The sequence below is a fragment of the Equus caballus genome, chromosome X, assembly GCF_041296265.1.
Source record: "Equus caballus isolate H_3958 breed thoroughbred chromosome X, TB-T2T, whole genome shotgun sequence".
Classification (NCBI taxonomy): domain Eukaryota; kingdom Metazoa; phylum Chordata; class Mammalia; order Perissodactyla; family Equidae; genus Equus; species Equus caballus.
The window spans coordinates 61425508-61453061 of NC_091715.1; the positions used below are offsets into that span (position 1 = coordinate 61425508).

The following is a 27554-nucleotide window of genomic DNA, read 5'->3' on the forward strand; positions in this document are numbered from 1 at the left end:
CCCAGCACTTCCCCCAGGTCCTGCTTGTCTCTCTGAACAGAGCTCTGGATGATTCCAAGACTGTGCACTTTCCCTTTCTCTGCTGCTGCTGCCACACTCTTCATGCTATGCTCCAGATGATTCTGGGATGGGAATACTGGGTGTGGGTGGGCTGCCTCTCTTATCTGCACTCTTTCCCCTCCATGGCTGCCACACTCTCCATACCGAGCTCTGGATGATTCTGGGGTTGGAGGACCAGATGGGGGCTGGGTTCCACTCTCAACTGCACCCTTTCCCCTCCACAGCTGGCACTCTCTCCACACAGAGTTCCAGATGATTCTGAGGCTGGAGTATGGGTGGGGACGGGACACCCTTCTCACCCGTGCCCTTCCCCCAACCATTTCCCATCTATCTCCATGGAGCTCCTGTGAATCAGCTTCCTCTTCTTCTGGATCATTCAGCCCCACCACCACCTTCACTTGTATGGCTGCATGGGTCTCCCAAACGTCTTTTGTGATATGTATATGTCCTCTGTTGGTGTATGAAAGTCCTTTTGGTTGTATCTTAGAGGGGAGAGTCCAAGAGAAGAGCTCACTCTGCCATGATGCTGACGTCACTACCCAAGCCATTTTTTCAACTTCCAGGTGAGTAGGATCTCTCTTCAGACTGGCCTACCACTAAGCCCAGCTCCAGAGGTAGCATTATAAATACCCTACAGATACTTGGCTTTAAGACTGGGCTACCCTGAGAGTAGCCCTCAAGGTGGCTGAGGCCTTACCCTGAGTAAAGCATTTTGAGTCCTCTGTTTGCATGGTGTTTGCAGATACAGCTCACCTGCCTGAACAGAAAGCTCTTGGGAACTCATAAAATCCTAGCCTTGGTACCAAGCACCAGCCACTGTCATCTCCTTCCCACTCACCTGTTTGGTCTCACTTTTCCTCACTTTCCTTGTCCCTTTGCTCAGTTTAGGCTCCTTATTTGGATGATGGTTTTCATCCTAATCATGCAACTCAGACCTTAGCCTGCTCTTCCAGGTACAGCCTGCGCCTCCTGGCTCCATGCACTTCCAACTTCTGGAAAAATAAACACTTGCCACCCATTCTCTTTGAAGTCTCCATTCCCACCTTTGCTTGGGGCAGGTTATTGGAACTTGAGCCTGGATGCTGACAGCACTGGCTCTTCTGGGACTCTCAGGTCCAGCCACCAATAGGCATTCACATGGAAGAAGCACAAGGGGCCCATACTCTTACTTCCCCAGCTCCTGAAGCCTCCACAGAGGGTTACCAGGTTGACTGGATTCTCTCTCATTACAGGGTCCACGCCTACCAAGGATCCAAAGTAAGGCTGCCTATGTGTCAAGGACAAGGACAATGACAGCTAAGACTGGCCACCATCTGGACAGGGCCTACCTGGGCCAGGCACTGGACATAGAAGCTTTATACACACCATTGCTAACCCCCACAATGTACAGATTACTTCTCTAATTTTACAGATGAAGATGCTGAGGCTTAGAGAAGGTCTAACTTATCCAGGTGAGTAAAGTCCCTCTTCAGACTGGCCTATCACTAAACACAGCCCCAGAGGTGGCATTATAAATACTCTACAAATACTTGGCTTTAAGGCTGTGCTACCCTGAAAGTAGCCCTCATGTGACCTAGTATCCATGGTCACATAGTTGGTAGGTCACAGAACCAAAAATAGGACCCAGGTCTGTTAGACTCCAAAACTCATAATACCACTTAGCCTCTTACAGGTTTCCTGGAGTAATGACAAAGGGCCTGGGTGAATTTTTTCCAAAGTGTTTACACTTAGCATATTAAAATGAATAGAATAACCTGTTCTGTGGTAATGACTTTTTAAACTTTGACATTCTTTTAGGAACAAAAGCCCCACACACACCCTTCTGCCTAGGTTAGGTCATCCTTGTGAGATCATGTCTTGTTCTGGGACCCACACTTGAAGAGGGCCACCAACACTGGAGTGTGTTCAGGAGGGAGTAGGAAGGCAGAGAAGGGGACTGAGACACAGGACACATGAGGAAAGATTGGAAGGACTTGGAGCTGCTTTGCCTGAAAAAGAGTTGACTCTAGGTGACTTGAGTCAGGTGTCATTCTCTGCTCCCATATAACGCAGGGCAAAAGTCAAAGTCTTTACAATGGTCTACATGGCCCTTTTCCATCTTCCCCACCCCAACATTACCTCTGTGACCTCATGTCCTATTACTGTTCCCCTCACTCATTCCACTTCAGCCACACTGGACTCCAGCTTGTTCCTGGTATACATTATCTGCTCTTGCCTCAGGGCTTTAGCTCCTCTCTCAAATGTAATCTTCTCAGTGAGTCCTCTCTTGACCCTTCTATTTTAAATTGCAACCTGCTGTCTCTTCTCCTCTACATTTTACCTGTCACCATCTGATATATCTTTTATTTATTTATTTTGTTTATTGTCTGTCCTCTTGCAAAAAACAAAGGAAGCCCCTTGAGGGAAGGTGTTTTTATCTCTCTTGTTGACTGCTGTACCCTGAGCACCTAGAACAGAACTTGGCATAAATAGGTACTCAATATTTGTTGAACCAAAGAACACCATCTCTGCCTTCAGATTTAGAAGGGCTCTTACAGGGCAAAGAGAGTAGATAGCAGACAGGATCTGTGTGGCTCCCAGGGACTAAGCTAGGCCGATTCCAGCTCAATATAAGAAGGGCCACCTTAGGCATTAAAACTGCACCAGGAATCTATGCCAGTGGAGAGGAGCAGGAACAGATGGTATAGCATGAATTTAAGCATCAAATGGGGAAGGGTAAGGAAAGGATTGCAGCCTGAGATTCTAGGTTCTCCCACTCTCTCATTTACAGATGAAGAAACTGAGACTGAGAAATCACCCAAGTTTCCATCAGTTGCAGGCAGAGCAGGGACCAAAATCTTGGTGTCCTGAATTCTAGGACAGTAAAATCATTTTTTTCTTCAATAAAGAGGTACTTTTGTGGCAGGGTAATTTTTGGAAATATTCATGTGTGTTTGTGTCTGTTGTCCCTGTCTCTGTCCCTCCTTAGCCCTCATTCCCCTGCTCCATGGACCTCTTGCAAGAGGGATTTCACAGTGTAGAAAGCAGAAGCAGGGTGAAGCACTGAATATATCATTCTTTTATAAAAGCCTAAAAACCACATTGAGGACATAATGTCATAAAGGAGAAGGAAGAGGCTTTGGAAAGCCCAGAGAGAATAAAAGAAGAGAGATTCCTACCACTCCCAGCCCTACCTAGAAAGAGAGAGCTCTTGAGTCTGGGGCAGTAGGAATTCAAGCACTGCTTAGGGCAGTGCCTCAAGGATGGGGAGAAGATGGCCCTAAGGTACCCAGGAGGAGGCAGAACTGAAGTCCCTATGGCTCTCAGCTTCTCCTTCCCCATTGTTGGCATGGAAAATGAGGGTGTCAGTGGAGATTAGCTCCCCTTGCCCTAATTTCTGGGTACCACAACCACCCCTGGATTCCAGTGCCACTCTGAGGGGGCCCCCAGTTATGACTGACATGAAATTTTATGCTTCCCTGTTAGGATGGGGAGTTTGGAGTCAGAATTCAGTTACTTTAAAGAAAAAAGACAAGGACTATTTCTTGTCCTATCACATCTGAGTTTGTGGACAAAGATGGATCCCCATTTCATTTTTGGTGTCTTGACGGACATAACAATACTTTTAATCACAGTATTTGTGGCCAGGCAAAGCATCCACTTTCTGTTGATGATCGGTGCTGCACAGGAGCCCCTGGGAAGTCTCACGAGATGCTCCATGGACTGAGAGGACCAAATAGAAAATGTGCTTAGGTATCCAGAGGGAGGGAGTGAAAAAGCAGGAGAGAAACTGAAGGAGCAGAGGAGAGCAGCCTTCAAGAACCCATCAGACAGCAATTATTCTTCCAGAGAATGAGACTGTTTCCCACTGTGGCTATTAAGTGATTTACAATTAAGTAACTTGTCATGAGGCAGTGCTCCAATTGATGGTGAAGGTCTGAGTGGTGGGAGGCGTGTTCTCTAGGCATCTAAGTGCTCACATCTGTTGACTCACTTTGCTATTCATCATCTTTCCCAGGACACTTATTAGCAGATTTAAGCGGGAGAAAGTATGGGCCCACCTGGCTGGGAACAATTCCCAGAGACCCAAGGCTGGCCATGGGAATAGGGGAAGGAAGTCCCTCCCCTCCCAGGGCTCACAAGGGCTTGTGACCCAGGTTTGGAGGTGGGAGTCTGGGCTGGGCCCAGTGGGATAAGGAGCCAACTTGAGATGCTTTTTAGCTTTAGAATGCTCTGACTTTGGGCCGGCTGCTGGAGGCATTGCTGGGATTCACCCCTTGCACCCCTAATGCATTGCTAACAAGCAGCTTCACTACAAGTACAATGGAGAAAGCAGATTTGAAGGCCAGTGATCTTACTGTGTGAACCTTGGCAAGGGTCTTAACCCTTCTGTGGTTCAGTTTTCTCATCTAAAAATGCAGATAACAATGTCAACCTCACAGAGTTAAGGTAAGGATTACACAAGATAATGTAGTTAAAGTGTCTAGTGCCTGGCACATATCAATTCATCCTGTGTTTAGAGAATTCTTAGCAGTAATCTTTCTCTTCCACTACATCTTCCACTCCAGCCTACTCACCCTCTTTCCCATCTTGACTTGCAATCAATGTTCTATATTACCATGAGCAAGTCATTTCACTTCTCCATGAATCCATATCCTCCTCTGTAAAGTGGGGATGAAATCATCTGCTCTGGCCATCTGCGTCAGCGGCCTTTTAGAAGAAAATGGAGATGGAAGGAGCTAGCAGTCTAGAAAGTACTACCCTCAAGTCACTTGCTCTTATTGGCTACGTCTGGCTACCAAAAGCCATGCAGTCCAGCCAAAGCTTAGGAATTATCCAGAGAGAAGAACATGGTCGGTAGAGTCCAGAGCCCACTCAGGGTGTGGGCAGTGGGAAGTTAGCAGCTTGCCAACAGCATTCTCCAAAAGGTTTGCAGAAAAGTCTCTTATATGTTGGGTTTACATTTGCTCTAAACAGAAACTGGGAACAAAGGCAGCCCTTTCACTAGGCACAACCCCAACCCTCAAACGGACCAGAGAAAAGCACTGGAGCTAATCGAGGCGGTTTTCTTGATAATCTAAGAAAGGTCTTAGAAGGTTTTCTCTACCAATGCCTACCTCCAGTATTTCAAAGGAATCCCTAGGTGGTCACAGTGAAGGCAGCCATCAGTCACAGCAGAACAGGAGGAACCCTTACCACTCATCTTGTCCAGCAGGTCTAATGCACCAGTCATGTGGGGTACCACAAAAAAGAACTTCACTCCAGGCCAACTAAGTTATAACCAGGGTAAGGAGTGCTGGACTTAGATAGTTGAAAAAGTTCCCTGGGTCACTCTGAGTAGCCCCAATTTGCTGAGCTGCATATGGAAACTAGTCTAGTCAAGTCTATGCTCATCTTACTTGCATATTATTGTTAAGGAAACTGAGACTCAGACGGAGAAGGGATTTGCCCAAGTCCCAACTCATTAATGAGGGGTAAAAACTAGGGCAGAAACCCAGGCCTCCCTGACCCCATGACCCCTGTGAATTTCCAATGGATATAAGAAGACCTTCCCAAAAGTCCTTGCTCCAAAAGCTCCCTGAGCAACGGTGATCCTCTTCTTCCTTCCATGAGCAGCCAAGGACAAATAATCCAATTTCTCCAAATTATCAACTCCCCTCCCCTCTTTTCTCTCTTGCTAATTTGCTCTTATTTTGGCTTTACTTGCTTCATGAGATCCTGGGGGCCACTGAGCTTCTTTGCTAGTCTGGGAAGGGACTCCAGGGAGCCCTCCAATTATGTCTGTGGCAGCACTGTCCACAAACTTTCAAGCAGCTGCTATTTCAGGCCTTCTGGCTTGGACATGGCAATTGGGTAGAACTCAAGGAAGCCCACCACCAGGGGCCAGCTTCCCTTGCTTGCCTGGGGCCAAGGGTAAGAATCTGGATTAGAGAAACCAAAGCCGTTAGCACAATCACCTTCTCCTGGTGGATGGCACAGGTAGGCCTTTGTGTTGGTAATAGAAAGGGGCAGGTGAGTCCTTCCTAGGCTAGGACAGGCCTGGAAATCAGGACATGATCCCAAGGTGACTGGATTGTGCCTGTGGTACATCTCTGGTGCCTACCAGATGAGATGCCCTGCAATAAGGGACAAAAACCACATGCTCCCCACCCAGCCCAACAGCTAAATAGGTGGGGCAGGCAGCTGCCCGGCTAGCATCTCTACCCATAGGCCTGGGTGAAGGATGCCAGTCCTGAAAGCCCCAGTATTAGACACATCCTTTTGATGGAGCCATCAGTAGGAGATCCACACCTCTGCCTTCTGGCTGGTGGGAAGGCCAGCACACTTACATTAATGAAGGCTAATTTCAGAAGTGCTATCCAGCCCCTGGCAGGTCTCAGGGTGTGGAAGGTGTGATGGAGAGTTTACGAACATAGCATCAGACTGAGATGCATGGCATGGCTTGGATGAAGAACTGAAGTTCCCTCTACCTTCAGTTTCAACTCTGGCTTCTGTTTCCCCCATTGGATGCTCTAACCCCACCTCCCTGTTTTCTCTATTTCCCTTCAAGGGCAAACCCAACAACCATGGATCACAGGTTTGCTGCTGCAGAACAAACCACAAGAATGCACTTTAGTGACTGGGGGGTCCCTCCTGAACCCAGTTTTATTAGCATTCCGCAGAAGAAATATGTTACAAACAGGCAGTGCATCAAGATATCCAGATGTCAGGAACAGCTAGGATTGGAGAGGCCACAATCCAGGCAACTCTGTGATGTCTCAGGGATAGGGAAGAGGAAGCTAGCACACATCCTGGGGCCGTGCTCCCCTTTCTGCACTGGGAGAAAAAGAACTCTTACACCTGGAGTGGGATTCACTGCAGTTCCCAATTTCTTCCCTCTGTCCCCCAGCCATTTAATTTAACGTCACCTAAATATACATTCCTCTCTTCTTCCCCACCCCCCACTCCCATATACAGCAGGGAAAATAAGCACCAATAGTAACAAGAATAATAAAGCCCCGCCTCTGAGTAGGCCCAACCCTCACACATATACATGCCATGTGGATTTTCTTCTTTGGAGTGACTACAGGATGGAAAAGTGGGGATCAGGCCAGCAAGCCATCACCCTGACAGTCACTGTTCCCCAAACTACCATCCACATGTGAGCCAAAGCAGGGCAGAGGAGGGGGAATAGTGGTAGGGGAAGAGACTCCCCCAAAGCAGCAAGAGGGCTCAAGGAGTTCCCCAATGTCTCTTCTGGGCAAATGTCACAATCAATTGAGGTCCTGGAAAGTCCCATGCAAGGGTTTCCTCAATGAGATGGCCAATTCCTGATGGTCCAAGCATCATGCCATCTGTCTGCTCCAGCTTCTTGGGGAGAGGAAGCATGATTGATACCCCCTGCCCTCCCCACTGCATGGAGAATGTCCCCAAAATGCTCCTTTGGAGAAACTCAACATGACAAATAGCACAACATGGGCACTCTGGTTTCAAAATAAAAGCACGAAACATAAAGAGGGAAAAAGAGAAAGAGATATGAGTACTTCCAGAAGGTCTACACATAGGGAAGGGGGAGCGTTCAAAAGAAAAAAATAAAGCCATAAAACAAGCTGTCTACCAGGTTCCACATGCCTGAGTCACCTGGCATTTGTCTTAGTATCTGGGCATCTTCTGCCGTCCCTATCTTGGAGGGAGGGGATTGACAGTGCGATACATCAGGGGTAGGGAGAGGGGAAAGAGGGTGGGCCCTGGGCAGTTGAGATGCCAGCCCTCTGCATAAGCAGCAGCAATTTTTATGTCATCTTTGTTTTGTTTAAAATTGTAAACAGCACCGCTTAAAAATAAAGTATATCAGAAAAGAACAATTGATAAACATTGTTTTCCATGAATACAAAATGCAAACAATACAAAAATAGATAATTGACTTTTGATATATATATATTAAAAACAACTTGGATGCAACATACACATGGGTAAACTTGAAGTCTCCCTGCTAAATCCCCCATGCCTCCCTCTTAGCAATTGGGCCCAGGGGCCGAGGGCAGGTGGGGTGGTGGCACTGGCAAGGGTGGGAAAGTCGCTGGCAGCAGAATGAGGGGAATGCACCCTGGGTGAGGGAAGCTACTTCCCTCCTTGGTACAGCACTGAGAAGAGAGGGAGACTGGTGTTGACCGAAGCCTTTGGCCCAGGATGCTCCTGGACTGGTGCCCAAGCTGAGACCAAATGGGCAGGACAGGCCCTAACTGGGCCCCAAAGCAGGGCTTCCTTGAAGGCGCTAAAGCACCGAGAAACTAGCAGCCCTGGTAGAGGCCTGCTAGGTGGCCTTCTCTATCCACAGTCACTGGTCCCCAAAGGACCGGTCTCATCTGGGAATTCTCAGGATCAGAGCTGTCTGGCACTAGTTAAGCCTGCTGGGTAGCAAAATGAGGGCAGCCACCTCCTCTCAAGTCGTATCTTCCCTTGAAGTCAAATCCAAAAGCATTATCCTAGGACCTTGCAATGTAGACATGGTGTTCAACTGGTCACAGTCTAGCAGTTGTGGACTTGACATTGATACCTTTAGTAGTCTGGGGCATATTTGGTACTTGCCAAGCAAGCACTGGCCTATGTTTGAGGAGAGTCCTAGAGCTTAGCTAGCTCTCCCAGTGTCACCCTGAGCTGCCATCACCACGTGTCCCCAGCCAGGTCTTCCTTCTTCTAGGCTGTGGCTGGGATTTGGCCATGAACTGCTTAGATCTAGAGTAAGACTCAAAGGATCCTGCTTCTGCAGCCATGTACACTGACTGTCCCACTTCTGGTGGTGAGGATCCCATCCCTGGGCTGGCCAGGACAGTGAAAGGACTTGCAGGCAGCAATGTGGTCCAAACCATGATCTGCCACTAAGTCCTAGGCCCTACTCTGTGGTATGTGACCTTCTAAAGCCCAGCAAAGTATGTCAGGGCTACAACTGCTCCCCTCTGAGGCAGCACCTCTTTCTGCCCTCTTGTCACTGAGGATAGCTCTCAGCCCTTGGCCAAAGGCTGACTACCTACTTTTTCTCTTCCCAGATAGGCTGGTGGTCCAGCGACCTCTGGAGGCTGGTGATGGCTCTACTACCTGCTGTGGCTGGCACAGTCCACATACAGATAGGAGCCTGAGCTGCCTTCAAGGAGAAGCAGAGACAGAGGAGGCAAGTGGTGGATTTTCCCCTGTTGTAAAGGCATTTGGTGAGTGTTTACTTCCTGCCAAACAGCCAGGCCAATATCAGGCCCACCTTCCCAGGGCAGCTTTGGTGAGAGGCCAGACAGTTGAAATTTGGGCATTTCTTTCCTGGAATGCTGTGCTTGAGGTGGGGAGGGCCTTCCTCACTCTCTTTCATTCTCCAGCTCCATGACTCATGCATTTCTTCATGATGCAGACAAAGTCAGCCTGGAGAGTTGGTCTGGGTCCCTTGAGTAGTTGGTGTTAGTGCCATGCAAACTCATGTGGTGCTGCCAGGGGTGTTTCTACCAGACAGGTATGTGGAGGGGCACTGGGCCAATCCCAATCTGAGAAATGGTGACAAAGACCAGCATGGACACATCCCCTGGCCAGCAGCAGTTTGCCCATAAAGTCACCTTGACTCGGGGAGCCAAAAGCACTCTGTTCCCAAGATAAGTTGCCATATCTCAGGAATGGCAAGAGCCCTATTAACCTCTTCTCTTAACAGGAATGGAGATGGGTGGGGGGTGGGGGCAAGGATGGGGCAGGAGGGGCTAGAATAATTTGGTTGAGCATATCCAGGCAAAACATGTTATGCTATTTCCGTATGTTCCAAAACATGCATATGCTATTTCCAATTAAGAAATTTAAAAGGAACCCATTCATACTGGTGATCAATGAGAGGTTGAGCCTGTTAAGATTAGCCTGTTACAATGTCTTCCTGACAGTAACTTTTCCCCACTAGTCTTTCCAAGCTGGTTTAACATGAAAACTGTGTGGATGCAGGAGAAGGGAGGGTGCCATTCATTCCATAAAGGGCTGCAACTGCCATGCAAATCAGAAGCTTGGCAGAGTGAGGGCAGGTCACAGTCTTTCCTCTCAAGAAGCCAGGTCCTTTGATGATGCTAAGGACTTGGCTAATTGGAAGATGAAAGCTCTTTAGAGAGCCCAGAACAGCAGCCTAGATGCCTTTGGTATCCTGTCTTTTGAGAGTACTAGCATGGATGCCTCTTTACATTATACAAATGGATGGGCAACGCTTAAGGAACTTTTCGTTTTTGAGGGGAAAGCAATTTTCCCTTCTAAGAAGCTGGGTTGCCTTGAGTTCTGCAATGTCTGAAATCCTCTCTCCTGCTGGCTGGGACAAATGGTCTTCCTTTTCCTATCCTTCCCCAGCAACCTTCAAAAACCTGAACCCCTATGTTCAAGCCTAATTTAGGCCAGTTCTCTTCCTGTATCTCCATTAAAAGAATGTGTTCCTTATGATGAGATTATGGAAATTTCCTTTGGATGAAAAAAGAACCAAAATTCAAAAGCATCTGCAACTCAGGCAGTCACAAGCTTAAGAAAGGAAGAAGGAAAAAATCCTATCATTCCAGAGCTCAGATTTATGGTAGTGTCTATGATAGAATTCTATTTTGTCTTCTGTGTGCAACTTGATGAATTTGATCACTCCATTAAGGGGATTAGCATTTTGTCTTCAACCTGAGCTATAGCAGGCCAGGTTAAAAGGCCTCCATCTGGTTATGATGCTAAAGTCCACAGCAATAGGCAGTGAGACACATGCTACTTGATCCTCTCTAAGGACAGCTAGCTGGGGTGAATAGATTATAGTCATCTGATATAATGGTGGCAGTTATTCCAAGACTGAAGGGATTAGGGGTGGGGAGGATCTGTACCATAATTTCACATTGCTAACAGCAAACAAGCCCCCTGCCCCCAGTTAGGAGGGAGTGCAGACCTGGCTGCTCATCAGTGGTTCATCACTCACTGGCTTGGGGTCAGGGGCCCTAAGGGTTCAGCCTGTGTTGAGGATACATGCTATATATATCATCACTAACTCGGCAACTGGAATAGGCACAAAATTACAGCATCCCAAAGCCTGTGTGGGTCACAAGAAGAAACTCCGAAAGCAAAAGCCAGAGCACAGCAGCAGCCTCCCGGGGCAGATGTACTCAAGCTGAATCTGGCCACAGATGGCAGAAGAGGGAAGTGGAAAGACAAAGGTGAAAACTCATAGGAGTTTCCCCTGGCCAAAAGGATTTTCAAGTTAAACAGCAACCCCTACCCCCCACCCCTCTGCCCAACCCCTGATCCCCATTCACATGCTCAGGCCCCATGCCCCCACTCCAGAATTGATGATGACTACTCAGCTAGGTTTCCATTTATGACAGTGGAGGAGTAGCTGATGGGGAGAGAGGCACCTTGCTCGGCTGTCTCCTTGGACAGGTCAAGGCTAGAAGCCCCGTAGTGAATGGGCCGAGGCTGCTGGGGCTCAGACCGAACCCTGGGCAGCTGAGGGATGCCATGGGTGATGCCCACAGGCTTGGCCTGGGGCAGAGGGCTGGGGCTGAAGCCTCCAGAACTGGAGGAACAACTAGGCTCATCAACAGGCAGCAGCACGTCTTGGGGCCTGGCCCTCACACTCAGGGAAGCCTGTGGCTTGTTATAACAAGGGCCCACCGGCAGGGGTAGGTGCGAAGGCCGAGCTAGCTGAGGCCTGGATTCCCCAGGTGCCCTTGGCTCTTGCCCCGGTATAGACAACATTGACATGGCCACAGGAGATATGCAACAGGCTGCCTGCCCATATGGAGACTTGCTGGAAGGCCCTTCCAACTGGCTATGACTTATCCAGGCAGGGACTGGCCCCACTGGGAGAGAACAGGGAGCCCAGGCAGGCCAGTTGTAGGTCCCTGGAGGTTCAGTATAGAGGGACAGGGGACTGTCTCCACCCCATTCTTCTTCCTCTTCTTCATCTGAATCTTCCTGCTGAGCCTGAAGCTCATCAGACTCCATGTAGCCCTGGGCCAGGTGGGAGTTAGAGAGCTCAAGCTCAAGGGTCTCTGCAGTGTCAAGGGAGCGGCTCCTTCTGTTGAGGGCCATAGCAGCAGGTGGAGGTCGAGGGTGCATGCCAGGCAGTCCCAAGTATCGAGGGAGACTGCTCACACCCCAGGGCAGCCCTTGGTAGAACCGGCTGCGGTAGTTGTTAAAGGCATGTTTCTGGTAGTAGCCGAGCTCAAAAGCTTCCAAGGAGGCTGCAAGGTCATCATCATTGTGGAACTCAGGATTCTCTTCACACTTGCCTTCCCCATCCCGTTCCACATCAGCGATGTCAAAGGTCACCATGGGGGGCAGCTCAGGGAGATTTTGAGTGAAGGATGAGTCAGAGTCAGAGCTGCAGGATATGCTGGAGAAGAGGTTCCCATTGCTGGTGAACTCCACTAGGGCCTGTGAGAAACTCACAGTGGCATTCCCTTCCTTTTCAACCTCCTCATCCTCTGGCTCCTCAGGGGGTGAATAAGTAGGGTAGGCCCTCCTGGGAGATCCTCCAAAATTTGCTTCTTGCATGTCTGGCTCAAACATAGCATCACTCTGGAAGACATGCATCAGGAAGGTACTTTGATCTTTCTTGGAGCAGGTTCCCTCAAAACGCTTCTCCAGAGGACGGAAGTCCCTCCAATCTGGCTCACTGTTTGCAGTGGCAGGGAAAGCTGAGGTGGTTCCCCGGTGGGAAGTCTGAGAGGCTCCTGATGCCCCTGCCACCAGGCCCATCACTGATGGGCCTAAGGGCCTTATCTGATACTCCATGATGGGCTTCTCCTGCCAGGCCTGGAGCTCTTGGACTTGAGCCTCTAGGGCCCAGGCCTCCCTGGCATAAGCCTCTGGGGCTTGGGCCTCTCTGACATGAATGTCCTGGGTGTGGGCCTCTCGGGCATGGGCCTCCCTGGCATGAGCTTCTTGGGTATAGGCCTCCCTAGTGTGAGCCTCTCGGGCTTGTGTCTCCCGGGCCTCTTGGGCTTCAAGCTGCTCCCGCCGAAGCTCCCAATATAACAACTGTTTCTGGATGGTCACTAGCCGTTCTTCCTCTGTTTCCATTGCCCCAGGTGGCCGAGAGGAAGAAAAAGTCTCAAAGTTCAAGAAGGGGTCAAATATCTCAGAGCTGTGACCATGGAGGTCATAAAGGCAGTCATCCCCAGGTGGGGAGTTTTCAAGACTGTCATCCGGCTCATAGAACTCATAGAGGGCATCTCCACTGTAGCTGTCTCGGGGCAGGCAATCCCTGCGGACAAGCCCCAGGGCCTCACCTGAATCATCCTCAAATCCAGGGGTGTTAGAGTCATAATAACCCTCATCACTATTGGGGGCAGACTCTTGCTGGTCACTCTGAGGAGTCAAAAGGTCCCCAGGGGCTAGGCCAGGATAAGACCGAACTGGGTCAAGGAGTATGTAGCTATGGTGGCCTGGGGATGTGGTCGGATAGTAGCCTAGATTCAGATTGGGTCTTGGGTACATTTGGGTACTTGCCCACAGATATTCTAAGTCATAATCTTCTTCCTCCTTGACTTCCTCTTCTTCCTCTAATTCCACATCCTCTTCCTCCTCTTCTTCCTCATCATCATCATCTGGCAAGGCCATCTCCTCTCCACCTCCTTGGTAGGTCACAAGACAGGAACTTCTCTTGGTCCCATCTCGGTTGGCCCTCTGGCCTCCCGAGGCCATGCTATCTGTCATACTGTCCATGTCCTGCTCTGCTATGATGTCACCACAACCTGTCAGTGAGTCAAAACTCTTCAGGGATGTGACATCCCCAAACAGGAGGCTCAGCTGGTCTCCCGCAGGGCCATTAGGTGGATTTACTTCTCCTGCTTCCACCTTCTCCCCTGTTTCTGGGCTGTGGGGCTCCTCTGGGTCAGTGGCTTCAGGGGCAGGCTTAGGCTGTAGAAGTACTGAGGCACAGGCCTCACAGGCCCTGGGTTCTTCTGGATCTTTACAGGCTGTCTTATCAGTGGCTGTTGGAGAAGACTCTGGTGATGAAGAAACTTTTGGCCCAGGGGTATCTTGGGTTTTGGCATTTTGCTTCCTTGGGGCTTGGAGGGTCTCCTCAGCAGGGAGCAGAAGGGCTGGGCTCACATGCTCATGAGGCCTAGTTCTGGCCCCCTCAGGCCCATTGGCCCCTGGCTCATGTTGCTCAGACCTAGAGACTTTGCTCTTCCGGTGACGACGGATACTGCTGAAAAAACCCTTTAGTCCTTTCTTTGGCTTGGGCACAGAGTGAGCCTTCTCAGCCCCAGCTTTCTCTGTGGCTCCAGCTGTAGATGTCTTGCATCTGGAGCCTGTCTCCAAAGCCCTATGGGCACTCCGGGAGCTAGGAAGTTCGCAGGGTGACTCAGGCAAAGGTAGGGAAAGGCTGGTTCTTTCACTGACAATGTCTTCAGGGCCACAAGCTGCTTCATTCAAACTATCGTGGGTCTTGCTCTTGCTAAGACTCTTCTTGGAGCTGCCTTTCCCAGAGCCTTTGCTTCGTCCTCCTCCAAAAAAACTAGGCAAGGTACAGATGCCCCTCTTACCACCAAAGAGTTTCATGGCAGTTTTCTTCAGCCTACCTGGGCCAGATGAGGGTGGCTCTGATGCTTTCATCATTTCAGCTTCTTTGTTCTTGGCTCCCTTCTCTTTCCCTTGGTCCTTGGTGTCCACAGAGGCTGCTGCTCCCTTGGCATGAGCAGCTTCATCCTTTTGGGTCTCCATGGTGATGGGGACAACTCAGGTATGTTCAACTGAAAATGTAGCCTCCTGGCTTCCAGGCACTGTTATAACATCATCAGTCAGGAAGCATCACAGTTGGGTCTGGAGGAGATGAAAGAGACAAAGACAGAGAGACAGTACTGGTGAGCAAGCATCCAGACTGGGTTTGTTTTCACAGGTGTCTGTGGTTTCAGGCTTGAGTAGAGCCAGAAAGAAAGAGAAAATGTAGAGAAAACCTTAATGCGTTCCATATGCTTGGCTTACTGGGCCAGCCTCCTCTGGGCCCCAAGGCAGTGAAACCCTACACTGATCAACAGGCAGCCATCACACCTACCTCCTTACTGGGTCTGCTCCCTTCATGCCACTCTAAGCTCAGGGGAGCATTGGGCAGGAGGAACTGCAGATGTGAGAAACGCAGTGGTGCTATTGACTGCGAGAGGGAATTTCAAAGGGTGTAAGGTAGGGAGAGGCAGGAAAGGCAGGAAGGAGGTCGGCTCTGACAACACAGAATTCTTGAAAGGCATCTGGCAAAACAGTCCATTGAGTCCTCACTGGGCTCTGCAGGGTCCAGGCCTCAATTACACATTAGCCTGGGCTCTCATTGACATTTTTCCTGGGGCTGGGAAGAAAAGTAGACCTGAAGTTTCACCTACTCCCCATAGGCTCCCTAAATTGCCTCCAGGACGAGGCTCAGACCTTCAGAAGTCCAGAGTAGGAGCCTTGCAGACCCACACTCCACAGCTGCAATTCAGGATCTGCTAAAACATCATGGTGGCCTGGGGGCAAGGCATTCTCTGGGCTTTAGTATCCTTAGCCCAAGAGGCCTAGCAATACCTCCCCTCCATAGTGGTTATGTGAGGGGTAGGTCTAGGTCAGATTCTGTATTCACTGTTCAGCTGGGAAGAGATTCTTTTTTTATTGAGTTCGTAATAGTTTATAAGATTGCGAAATTTCACTTGTACGTTACTATTTGTCAGTCACCACATAAATGTGCCCCTTCACTCCTAACCCCCTTCCCCAAGGTAACCACTAAACTGTTTTCTTTGTCCATGTGTTTGTTTATCTTCCACATATGAGTGAAATCATACAGTTTTTGTCTTTCTCTCTCTGGCTTATTTCATTTAACATAATACCCTCGAGGTCCATCCATGTTGTTGCAAATGGGACGATTTTGTCTTTTTTTATGGTGGAGTAGTATTCCATTGTGCATATATACCACATCTTCTTTATCCAATCATCAGTTGATGGGCACTTGGGGTGCTTCCACATCTTGGCTATTGTGAATAGTGCTGCAATGAACACAGGGGTGCATAAGTCTCTTTGTATTGTTGATTTCAAGTTCTTTGGATAAGGGAAGAGATTTTAATTTGGCCCTTGGCAACTAGAACTCCAAAGTTCCGCTTTAGAACCATGAGGCAGACTGTTTCTTCTCTACTCCCTTCATTATTTTGGCTCCCATCTAGCTCCCTATCTAGAAAGGGAACTCCTTGAAGGCACCACTCTACATGATTCATGTTCCAGGCCTGGAAGTTAGCCTCTTAACAGCTATTTAAATAAATAAACCTGTACACCCTTCTGCTCTAGGCTCCCAACCCTCCAAACATCCAAATGCCGCAGAGATAAATAAAAAGAAGGGCTAGCCATCACACACCCCAGAACATGCTCCCCTCCGGGTCTGATGTATTCATTCTAGTGACTGCAGCTGGTCGACAGCTAGATCAGTGACCAGCCTGCTAAAAACCAATGACCCCTCCCTGGAAAGTCCCTCACCACTGTGTCCCCTCTCTGTAGGGTAGCCACCAGCAGATGGGGAGCTAGGGTAGGGAAGGGAGGCAGAACAGCTGCTGCGAGCCAGAGAGAGAGAGGCAAGCACCACTGTTGTCCTGGGAGCATCTGGCCAGCAGCACATTAGCCATGTGATTTGTTGCCATGGTAATAAGACTCACACATTCACCTGAAGTGGGAGACTATGGACTGTCACTGGGGGTGGAGAGGCTGGCAGCTACACTCTAGCCTCTGACCTCATTTGAGGAACCCTCCTGGAGTCCTTGATCCTGTCTTGCAAACACTAGTTTTGTGCCTTGTGCCTTTCTTGACTTGACACTTGTATCATCAGTGTGATTCAGGATTCCATCAGAAGCACTCTGCAGAACTAAATATTAAACTTGGAGGAAGATGATGGCTGGTTATCCAGAAAATAAAAGAAAAAAAATAAAAACTCATCTGATCCTCTCTCTGCAGAGATCTGTATTGCCATTTGCTCAGGTTAGGGTTTTTTGTGTGTGTGACATATTTTTTCGTGACATTGTTCCAGTTCAGCCTTGCAACCGATAGCCCCACAAACACACAGAGCCACGCCCCAAATACACAATCATATACACACAACTACTAAGCGTCCTTTGCCTGGGAGTCTGATGGGAATAGGGGCCCTATCATCTATCTGAATCCCCCACTTTCCAAAGCTCAGATGTTTTTATCTCAGCCCAGACATTACTGACAGTGTTGTCAATAAGGTGCTGGGCATGAAGGAGATGGGATGGCAGTAGCGGAGTTATTTGTGAAATTATATTTCCCTCTTTGGAATTATGACAAACCTCTCCTGAACATTCAGTAAGTGATAGACGTTGAGCTCAGTGCTACAAGGCAGGCCAGGAAGGGAGAACCCCAGCCTCTGCTTTGGGGGAGCTCCTAGGCTAACAGGGAGAGAGTCCTACATGTAAAAGTCTGAAGGCACAGCATGATGCAGGCCTTAAAGAAGAGCCCCCATTATTGCTTAAGCTGAGTGGTTGGGTATTATTCTTCATACTTTGTTATCAAATCCCATGATGAATTTTAAAGGCAGAAAGATACCCCCTGGGCCCAGAAAAGCTGCCTTGAAGAGAAGGCATTCAATCTGGGCTTTGTCAGACAGGAGTGAGTGGAAATGGCAATGATTTAGGGGAAGGGATGGGCAAGAATAGTAAGTGTGGCTGGGCATCAAGGAAAACCAAAGGCAAAGTGAAAAACCTTATGGGCCTAGACATCATGAATCAAGGACTGAAGGGTCCTGCAGAGTTTGGGCCTGGAGTTCCTGTGAACAGACCGATTAGGCAAATTGAATCTCAAAGAGGGCTGCTTTCCAGAACCTTGATGCCCTGGCTGGAGAGCAGTCCCTTTGGGTCTTCTCTTACCCTTGCTCTTGTGCTCCATTGGCGTAGAGGCCAGCCCACTGTTCTCTACATTGTTCCCTTCCCTGCCACAGGCATCTGCAGTGTATTGTGGAAGGAGCCATGGGCCACAGGGCTGGGGTACTGGCTATGACAGGGGGCCCTGAACAGGCCAAGGCACCCCTCTGAGCCTCAGGCACTTGTGAAACTGAGAGCAAAATAACTCCTCTATCTATCCCCCACTCCCTACCCCCCACCGTCTACCCAGTCCACTGCAGTGTGGCGAGGATTAGATGGGATAATGGACACCAAAAGCACTTTGTAAACTGTAAAGTGAAGTACAAATGAGAAAGATTGGCATTACTGTTATTATTACTACCTTCAAGGTCGGATGGTAGTTTCTTAGGAAGTAGCAGACCATGTGTAAAAGGCTGCTCCTCTGGGAAAGCCATTCACTGCGGGGAGCCTGAGGGACCAGCTGCTTTGGCCCATGCTGAGGAGGAGCCAACTGTGAGGGGTTTTAAAGATGTCTTTGGATTTATACAAAGTCCTCTGCTTAGGGCAGTTTAAAAAGCCCTCTGTGTGTGTGTAGCGGCAGTGGGTGAACTAGGCAAGGTTGTATCCCTGGAACCGAGATTCTCTGCCCCTAGCTTCAAGCTCTCTTTCTAAGTAGGCCCAGGGTCATCTAACTAGGTCAGGGCAAGAACCAGCCATGAAACTGTGCTATCTTCCACCTCCATGCCTTGTCCGTCCCAGGGCCATGTACCCCCAACAGCCACTCATAGTGTCTCTACCTGTGTGCCCCCCACCCAAGACAGTAGGACAGGAGGTAGTTGGGATCATCCATAGCTGGTAGCCCCCTAGCCCAGCCCCACCTAGCCACCTCTGGTCCAGGCCCCTTCTCCACACTCCTTGTTACCGCACCAGGTCCCAATGCTATCCTTCACCCATGGGCTATGCTACCTTTACTTGGGACCACAGAGTTCATTGGCCGGGAGAGTGAGGTGGTGTAGAAGGCAAAGAAGACAGTGAGGGACAGACTCTGTAGCTCCCCCAGGCTGGAGCTGCCTCCCCTTATGGTTCCTGCCAAGAAAGTGGTCTTGCCAAATGCAGGGCCCCTCAACCCTTAGGTTTCTCAACCTGTATGGCTATCTAAGTTTCAGGTCCCTGGCAGGGACCACATGATAGCTACTGCTATCATGGCAGGGAGTGAGCTGTGGCCATCTCTGCTCCCAGGGCCAGTCTCAGGCCATTCTAGGACCAGTAGAAGCCTGGCTACTAGAGCAGTTTCTTCCTTCTCCCCTCCTTTAAAAACACAGGCAGGAGACCAGCCACAAACCTTCCCCAGGGACCCTTCTCAGTGAGAAGGAAACAGCTGCAGACTGAGCCTTGCACATTTTGCTCCCGGCCCAGCTTCCTGGGGCCAGCTCAGCCAACTCAGAGAAGGCTGAGTCCAGGGAAAAAGTGTGTGAATTTATGGAGTACCTTCAGAGGCATGGTCTCAACCAGTCGCAGTTCCCCAGACCTCCTCCAAGCAGTTTTTCTGAGAGTATGCCCACTCTGGACCCATTCTGCCCTTGTGTATGGGTGGGGGAGTTGGCCTAAGGAAAGAGTGGTAAGGACAGGGAGCGCCACCGGCCCAGAGAGTCAGCCAGTTCTGCACTGTGATCAGCTGTGCCCACCTGGGAGAAATCCAGAAAGTTCTTTCAGTTTCCTCAACTGGAAATTGAGGCTATTGAGAGTGCTTATCTCTTAAAGCTATTGTAAGGAACAAAACCAATGTATATAAAGTACTAAATAAAATGCACTATATAGCAGAGGCTCAAAAACATAGCAACTAATTTTTTAAATATTTTATTCAGACTATACTTGGACAATTTCTGGCAGCAAAACTACCTCAGTCAGGGTTGAGGAGGGTATTCCCCTTGGTTCAATGGGTGAGTCACCAAACCTTCTCGGGCCTCAGTTTCCCCAAATGGGAAATGAGGATGATTGTGTAGTTATCTCACAAGAGGCTTTAGTTGCTCTTTTAGCTAACCTTTGATATTCAGGTACTCAAAATATTGCCTTGACTCAGCTACTGGCTAACAGCTCTGGACTATCTGGGAATTTCAACTAGCTAGGTTCTCTAGCCCAGGCCAGAAAGGTCAACAATTCAAACTCAGCTAAAAGTACCAACATAAAAGGAAATGCACATCAACAGACATCATTCATCCACTCAGAGTATTTACTAGTTTACAAAGCATTCCCCACTCTCTCACTCCCCATTTGCCCTTCCCAGGAATCCATTTATCAGGCCTAGTGGGGGATAGCAACTCATTGTCACAGAGAAGGAAACTGTCTAGGCTTGGGAAAAGACTTGCCTAAGGTCACACAGTGGTATGGTGACAGAGCCACAGCAGCTTCTAGGCCTCTTGAGTCCCAATTCCATGCCATTCTACTTCACTGTGCTGGCCCCTAATCAAAGGAGGAAGACTGAGAGCAAGAACTGTGCAGATTCCCTTCACACCTGCAAGAGCCATCATCTCCACATCCCATCGCACTCCTGTCCCAGCCCAGCTGAGCCTTCTCTGCAGCACTTCCAGTTCTCACTGGCTGCCACTATTTTGGCCCCACCTAGCACATTCCAGAAAGCCTGCTGACTTTAGAATCCAAGGGCTGCCAACCCAGCCTGTGGCTGCTCTCCTCACCAGCAACCCCACCACCACCACTCTCAAACCATGAAACATGTTCCTCTACTCTCCTTTTCATTAGGAGATAAGTTTGAGGGGCCAAAAAAAGGTTCAAACAGAAACCTTCCAATGGGGACAAAGATGCAGAATTTGAGCTATTGTTCAAAGAAAATGACCTATGAGATGATCTGGAACTTGACTCACCCATTTCTAAATCCCACAGCCAAGCCCACTCTCAAAACGATTTGTTCACAGCCCAAAGGAAGGGTTGCCTGGCTTGGTACCCTTTGGCGGAGCTGTAGAGGCTAATGGCAGAGCCCCACCCAAGCTATCCCTGCAACCACCCCTCCCCTAATTTGCAGGCTTCCTGTTGAGGGGCACCTTCTCTCAAGGGGGTATTCCACTAACTCTGGATGCAGCACAGACCCCAAACTGGACCCTCTCACCCCAGCTCCTATTCCCCTACCACCAGCCCCTCAACTGAGTTGTTAACATACTCAGCTTTGGGTAATTCATTCTGGCAGGCCTTAGTCTGTTCATCTCTCTCAAATGGACTCTCCTTGATCTTATGATCACTATATCTAGCACAGAGCAAGAGCTCAAACAACATTGATTCAACTGAATTCTAATTTAGCTGGAGTTTGTCAGCCCAGAACTAAAATGCTGACTTCACCCCTTACAGGCTGTGGGGATTGAGAAAGTGGCCTAACCTCTCTGAGACTAAAATGCCTTATCTGCAAAATGAAGAAAATGCTGCCTACCAGGCAGGATCATGGTAAGGATTAGAGATGATAAATGTAAGGGGCAAACTGCTCACTAGGTACTGAGTAGATGTTCAATAACGGGCCCTTGTGATGGAGCCTCTTGCAGCCACCTTTGGCACTCCCGCTCCTTACCTGCAACCCCATGTCTTCTGAAGATGACACAACCCTCTTAGCTGAGCTCCCTCTGGTCCCCCCCTGCTGCAACACTGAAATCAAGCCCCCTTCCATCTCATCCATCCTGCACATCCTTGCCAAATTAATTTTCTTACAACCCTGATTTCAGTGTATCACTCCTCCACTTACCAAATTATTCCACATTGCTTACAGGATCCGGGCCAAACCCTTTTACCTGACCTTCTCCCTGCATGCCCCTTGGCAGGTTTCCTAGCATCACTTCTGCCCCTTAGCCCAGCCCCAAATACACAGGGGCTTCTCCAGTCTGGGAGATGTGGTCACCCAGACAATGCCTCTCCCTAGAAATGGGTTTTCCTGGTGAGTCTTCTTGATGCCCAGCCTTCTCCTCAGGCTGCTGAGGTTACCCTCCCTAGCTCTCCTAGAATGACAGGGGCTCTAGGAGCCACCTACTTGCCAATCTCCTCTTAAGCTCCCAAACTTCCTTACAGAGGAAGGTATCTGAGGTGGGTGCCATGCCTGGACAGTAAGGCTTCCACTGCGTCAGTACTAACCCAGCAAGAGTGAAATCAGAGACAGGTGCCGCCCCCCCCCCCCACCTTAGTTCAGATGAAGAACAAGAGAGGAGCTAACCCCAGGGAAACAGATGTGACAAAGCAGCTGAGGAAAGCCTGCAGAGGAGCAGGTGGGCCAAGTGAACAAAGGAGACCCTTGACTTTCCTATGTATCTACTCCCTTATACACAGCACACACTATGTGAGAGGCCAGGTAAGAAAATTGAGCTTGAGAGGGGATCAAGATCACTGCACTTAGAGGAAGAAGCCTTGAATTGGGGGTCAGGAGCTTTTTGCTCCTGTGCTCCTTGGGCAAACTCCTTCCCTGTTCTGGGCCTCAGTTTCCCCATCTAGAAATGGGAGATTGGACCAGAGAGTCTGCTTGCCCAGGTTGCTTGAGAGGCTAGGAGAAGGGTGGTTCTGTGCCCAGTTTTCTAGTGGCTGCTGAGTCAGGAGACATGATGGGGGCATGTGATTTTGGGGTTCCTAGGCTTTGCTGGGAAGCTTGGGTATCTAGCTGGTTAAGCCTAGTCCACCACTGCAGGACAGAGGTGCACTGCAGCCCAGCCTCACTCCTCATGTTTCCCCCACAACCCTGTCGAACATTTTACTCTTTCAAAATGCACTAGGCCTGGCCTGTGAATATTCCTATATGTCCAGAAAGATGGGAAAGCAGAACTGGCCCAGCCCAGCCTTCTCTCCCCTGAGATGAGCTGCAGCCCCCAGCAGGGAGTCCTGAGGAGTGCTGGATGGAGAAGGAGGGATAGCATCTGCTTGGAAGCCCAGTAGGAAATCAAAAAAACCTGGAGGAAATGAAAGCAATGAAGGCTCTGCAACAAGAAATGCAGATTAAAGGGTCACAGAGGCCCCTGCAGCACCAGTAAGCTTGCCTCTGACTCCACCAAGCTCCCTTGGGCAATTTTCTCCACTGTCCATATTATCCCCTAATCCCAAAAGAGGAGGTGCAGGGGAGCAATGCACCCTTACTCAGCTAGCACATGCACCTCTGCAGTGGTTCTGGTTTCCCTGGCTGCCTTCTCAGAGAAACACTTACACATGCACAGGTTTGAAAAAATAAGACCAAGGAGAGGAGATGAAAGGCTCTGTGATTATTTAATTCAGAGAACAGAAGTTGGGGGTAGGAGAGAGGGTTTAATGCCTGTGAAATCTCCAATGGATTGTTAAGCAGAAGACCAATGGTGGCCAGCTGTTCTCAACCCCACCTCCCAACACACACACATACACATGCACATGTGCACACACATAAGTATAGCAAAAGACTCAGATTAGCTCTGAGAAAGAACTTCCTGGCAGTGAGATGGGTGACCCAGGAAGGCTATGAAATGCCTCCTCTGGGGGCTTTACCTTTATCACCTAGTTTGTCTGCCTGGACGTGATTTGAGGCAGGGGAACTGATGGAATAACGCTGGGCATGCCCTCTTCTAGCCTCAAGCAGCCTATTTGTAAGTAAAGGGGCTGGAAGCCCCTTCTCCCTCTTTGGTTCTACAAGCAAGCTTTCTGGTATTTCTCTCATTCCCTTATTCTCCTGGACCAGTGGAGCAGGGCTGTTCCCCTACACACATACATACACGCACACGTTTCCTGAGAGTGTAAACGTAACAATTCTTGAGGAATTTTTAACACCTCCGTGATACTAGAAGAGAATCATTAGACTGCCAATTTCTTCCAATTATCTCCCCTCCTGAAACTTACAGCCCCAGACAGGTTGCAGACCAAGACCAAGAAGCAAAAGAGACATGAAAGGGAAGGAGGAGTTCCCCAGGTGGGGCCCCCAAGCTAACTCAGCACCCCTTCACTCTTGAGGAATGGGTGAGGTGAGATGAGGGGTTGGTTAATGAGATTTGTGCAGAATGGAGGCTGCTTGAGACAGGGGAATATAGTGGAAACAGCCACTGCACAGGAGGCAGCAGCCTATCCCTAAATGCTCTGTGACCTTAAGCAAGTCCCTATTGCTTTCCAGGGCTCAAGATTCCCATCTATAAGCGCAGGAGTCAAAACTGGTGCTCTCTGAAGTCCTGCCCAGCTGGGAGAAAAGGGGTCAGCAGAGGCTTGAGGGACATTTAGCCTCCACCACATTGGTCTGTAGGCTGCAGGCTCCCTCCTTTCCCCTCGACCCCCTGCAAGACCAAAGAGAGGCTGATATGATACAACTTCCCTCCAGAGATAGCCTGCCCCCCAGTTTGACTTCCAGATACAAAGGTGGCCTTTTACCTGTCTGACTTACGACATGCTTCCAATCTCTTTCTAAGACCCCATTCTAAAACTCTTTCTAAAACCCAGTTTTTATTGTGGCATATTTGCACACAAAAATTATCAAAACCTCCCAATTCCCCATTCTTTGATGGCCCCTTCACCCATTCCTCCAAGACCAGATCCCCATTCCACAGCCTGGCATTTGGGAACCCCCATAACTGGGTACCAACCTCCTCTCTACCTTACAGACATACAATCTCAACCAGAAAAGACTCAGTCACCTCACTCAGCCTGCCTGACAGCCACCCCACTCCCATTCCTAATTTTGCTTATACCTCTACCCTTTGCCTAACCAAACCCCTCTACTTTCTGGAAGCTTCCCAGGATGATCCTCCTGCATACATAGATCTCACAGCTCTCTCCACAGTAGTTTGCCTCTAGGCTCATGAATCAGCACAGAAAGGTATGGGTAGTCTGGGGTCTGGGCAGTCCAGATCCCGAGCTTGTTGTTGAAGAGAGACATCACGATTTAATTTTTTCTTGTAGTTGCAACCCATTCCCCTTCTCCATCCTCATCAGGCATACTCAAATATCTGAGCCTTGAGTATCATTTCTCTAATCACTTTTATGTGGATCAGGACAAGCGCAAGTTGGAGAGGTAAAGGTCTTCTTGAAAACTACTAAGACAGCAAGTCCTTCCGGAGCATTCACTAACTGCTATACATTGCTAGGCTTTGAGGGGGTTGTGGCTGAGTTCCAGGTTTCATTTACCCCTTCCTTTGAGGGATTCTGAGAGAACCCAGATAGCCATGATATCAGGGAGACAAAGTAGAGACAGGGAAAGTTAATTATAGTTCACCTCCTATTATAATTTAAGCCCAAAAATGCCCAAGGGATGCAGGCAGCCTGGAGGAGTTCTGAGAAAGAAGAGGTCATCAGGGGTTGCAAGAAACAGGCAGGAAAGGCACCAAGGAGAAGGTGGGCCCAGAGCTGGGGACTGAAAGGGAAGAGAATTTGGACAGGGCAGGGTGAGTGGGTTTGGGTGTTGGGGTGGGGAGTTATATATGGCAGATATGTTAGGTGGCTATGGGTTTGAGGCAAGGCAGAGGGCTGGAGATGCCCAGCTGCAAGTAGGGGGCTTGTGTTGGGGCCTGGTCAAGGTGGGAGGAGGTGACTGTAGTGTGGAATCTGCAGTCCTGGCTGAAGTTACAAAGGTCCCCAACTAGTCTTGCCCCAAGTGAGTGATTTACTGGTTCTCATTGTCTCCTCTCAAATGTGCCCAGTCTTTGCCTGGGCCCTGCAGTTCACAGGGTTCTCCACCCTCAGGGGTTGGTCAAAGGTCTAAGAACAGCCAGCCAAAGCCCCTCAGTGGCCCCTTCTTTCCTCTTCCTCAGAAAGGCCTAGAGTCCTTTGCCAGAGGCACATTGTCTTGCAGTGGCTGAGCAGAGGGTGGGGTAGAATGAGGGGAGCCGCGCTGGGGGAGAGGGCTCTGCTGGAATCCCCTGGGGTGAGGCAGTGAGTCTAACAGCACAGGTCCATCCATCGGGCCCATATCCACTGTTAGAATGCAGCAGGTGGGCAGAGCCTCCTCTAGAGGGAGGTGTTTGTGTGAGGGACAGGGCTCACCTTGACCCCAGGGCCCACGCTAAGGCAACCTGGCCAAACAGAGGCCAGCTCTGCAGGGCCAGTCCAGCAGCTGCCCAGGCGCCTGGCAGGCCCAGCCCCTCACCGCCGGTGAGCCTAGGTAAAGTCCCGCGGTCCAGGGGTCACCAGTGTCAGAGGTGTCTGCAGCAGACAATGACAGCGGTCCCGGGGGCTGGGTATTTTAAGTAACTACGAAGTTGGAGGGTTTGGCTGCCTCTCTAGCTCTCACACACACCCAGCCGGTGCGTTCCCCATTACAATAATTGCTCCCTCAGCCTCTGGCACAGAGATCCCCCCCTCAACACCTTGCTTATCGCTATTTTTAAACAGGAGGCTGGAGAGAAAAATGCAGCTAGTGCTCTCCAAGAGGAGAGGAGGCAAGGCAAGTGGGAGAGACAAAGCGGCCTTGCAGCTTCAAGCCCAGGTCCAGGGAGAGCACTGATGCCAGCCCTCCTGTCCGCGGGGGTGGACGCCAGATGCGCCTGGAGGCCCAGGAGCAGGGGGCGCGGCTTGTTGAGGCAGCAAGGCCGAGGTTCCAAAGGGAAGTGGGCAGCCTACAGGCCCAACTGAGCTCCCTGGGAAGGAGGCAGACAATGTAGATGCCCCAATCCACGCCAAAGCCAATGTCCCTCGCGACCAGGCCAGCGCGCTGGCTTCGTCCGCAGAGAGAAGGGAGAAGCATGAGATGCGGAGGGAAGGGGAGGGGCGCAGGAGGGCCGCTGGGGGGTGAAAGGTACCCGCGTAACACAGCTGTTCCAGCTAATGTGCTACAACAAAGCTGCGGAGCTCTCGGCCTACAAATGAACCGCTGGGGGTGCTGCCTGGCGGGTCCCCTTCTGGGACAGCGCGGTAGCACGTGCGGGCCCCATCTCTGCCTCCCCCGAGAGGCAAAAGGCATGGCCCAGGCTAGCCCGCCTGCCTGCCCGCCCTCTTCCCCTCCTTTAGCCGCAGTCGCCCGCGCTCAGAGGACTCTATTTTGCCCCTCGCCAGACAGTACTCAAAGCGGGTTCCAAGAGGGAGCAGAGAGCGGCCCGGACGCCGACCGGCCCAGCCCTTAGAGCCCCTCTCCAGGAGGCTAGAGCTGAGCACGCGGGACTGCACCGGATGGCGGGCAGGCGGAGGCTACTGGCTGCGCGCAACGCTTACCCGGCTCAGTCTGGTTTCCAGCACAGTTATTGTCTGCTGCGCCACCCTGGCTGGGGCTGCTGCGGCTGAGAGCGCCGCCACTGTCGCTCCTGCCACCGCTACGGCGGCTCCAGTCACCTCCTGCACTGGCTTCCCTTCTCCAGGCTCCAGGCAGCTCCCTTATACCCCCTCCCCCCCCGGACTCCACAACCACAGGGTGGGGAGTCAGCGCCCTGATTGGCAGGCATGTGGCCCAATCGCCACGGCGGGAAGGCGTGCCCCCCGCCCGGCCACTGTTTTCCTTGGTGCATTTCTCTTTAAATGCAAATAAGTGCGGGCGTGGTGTTGGCAGGGGGCGGAGAGGGTGCAGAACCCCTTGCCCTAACTCTCCAGTCCCTCCCCCAAGCCGGGCGGGTCGCTGCCGGGTGAAACCGTGAGCTCGCGGGGCCAGTCCCACCTGGGTGGGGCTCGCTGGAGCCATGGAGCTAGGTTTCGATTTTGCATGTGTTCCCATTTCCGTGGCCATAGTGCAATCACGCTGCAGCGCCCTGGCTGCCACAGGGCAGTTTATTCCAGAACGAG

At 50.3% G+C, this 27554-nt stretch overlaps 2 protein-coding genes across 4 annotated transcripts in view; both read right to left on the bottom strand.

Annotated features, from left to right (window-relative positions):
• Positions 1–27178, bottom strand: part of ARHGEF9 (Cdc42 guanine nucleotide exchange factor 9) — a 569920-nt gene extending 542742 nt beyond the window's left edge. Inside the window, exon 1 of one of the 3 annotated variants that reach the window (XM_070256606.1) lies at positions 26994–27178. The gene's annotated coding sequence lies outside the window, so the exon portion shown is untranslated. The remainder of the gene's footprint in view (positions 1–26993) is intronic. The other 2 variants (XM_070256600.1, XM_070256604.1) reach the window with 2 other exon arrangements.
• AMER1 (APC membrane recruitment protein 1) lies at positions 6651–27161 on the bottom strand. Its single transcript, XM_005614225.3, has 2 exons — positions 26994–27161; positions 6651–14823 (listed from the first exon to the last, which is right to left on the bottom strand). Exon 2 carries the CDS (start codon positions 14722–14724, stop codon positions 11344–11346), a length of 3381 nt encoding a protein of 1126 aa, XP_005614282.1. The 5' UTR covers positions 14725–14823; positions 26994–27161; the 3' UTR covers positions 6651–11343.
• Positions 27179–27554: the final 376 nt, after the last annotated feature.

Bases quoted from the DNA above. Each gene is read 5' to 3' on its own strand.
- AMER1 (XM_005614225.3), bottom strand. From the start codon at position 14,724: ATGGAGACCCAAAAGGATGAAGCTGCTCATGCCAAGGGAGCAGCAGCC.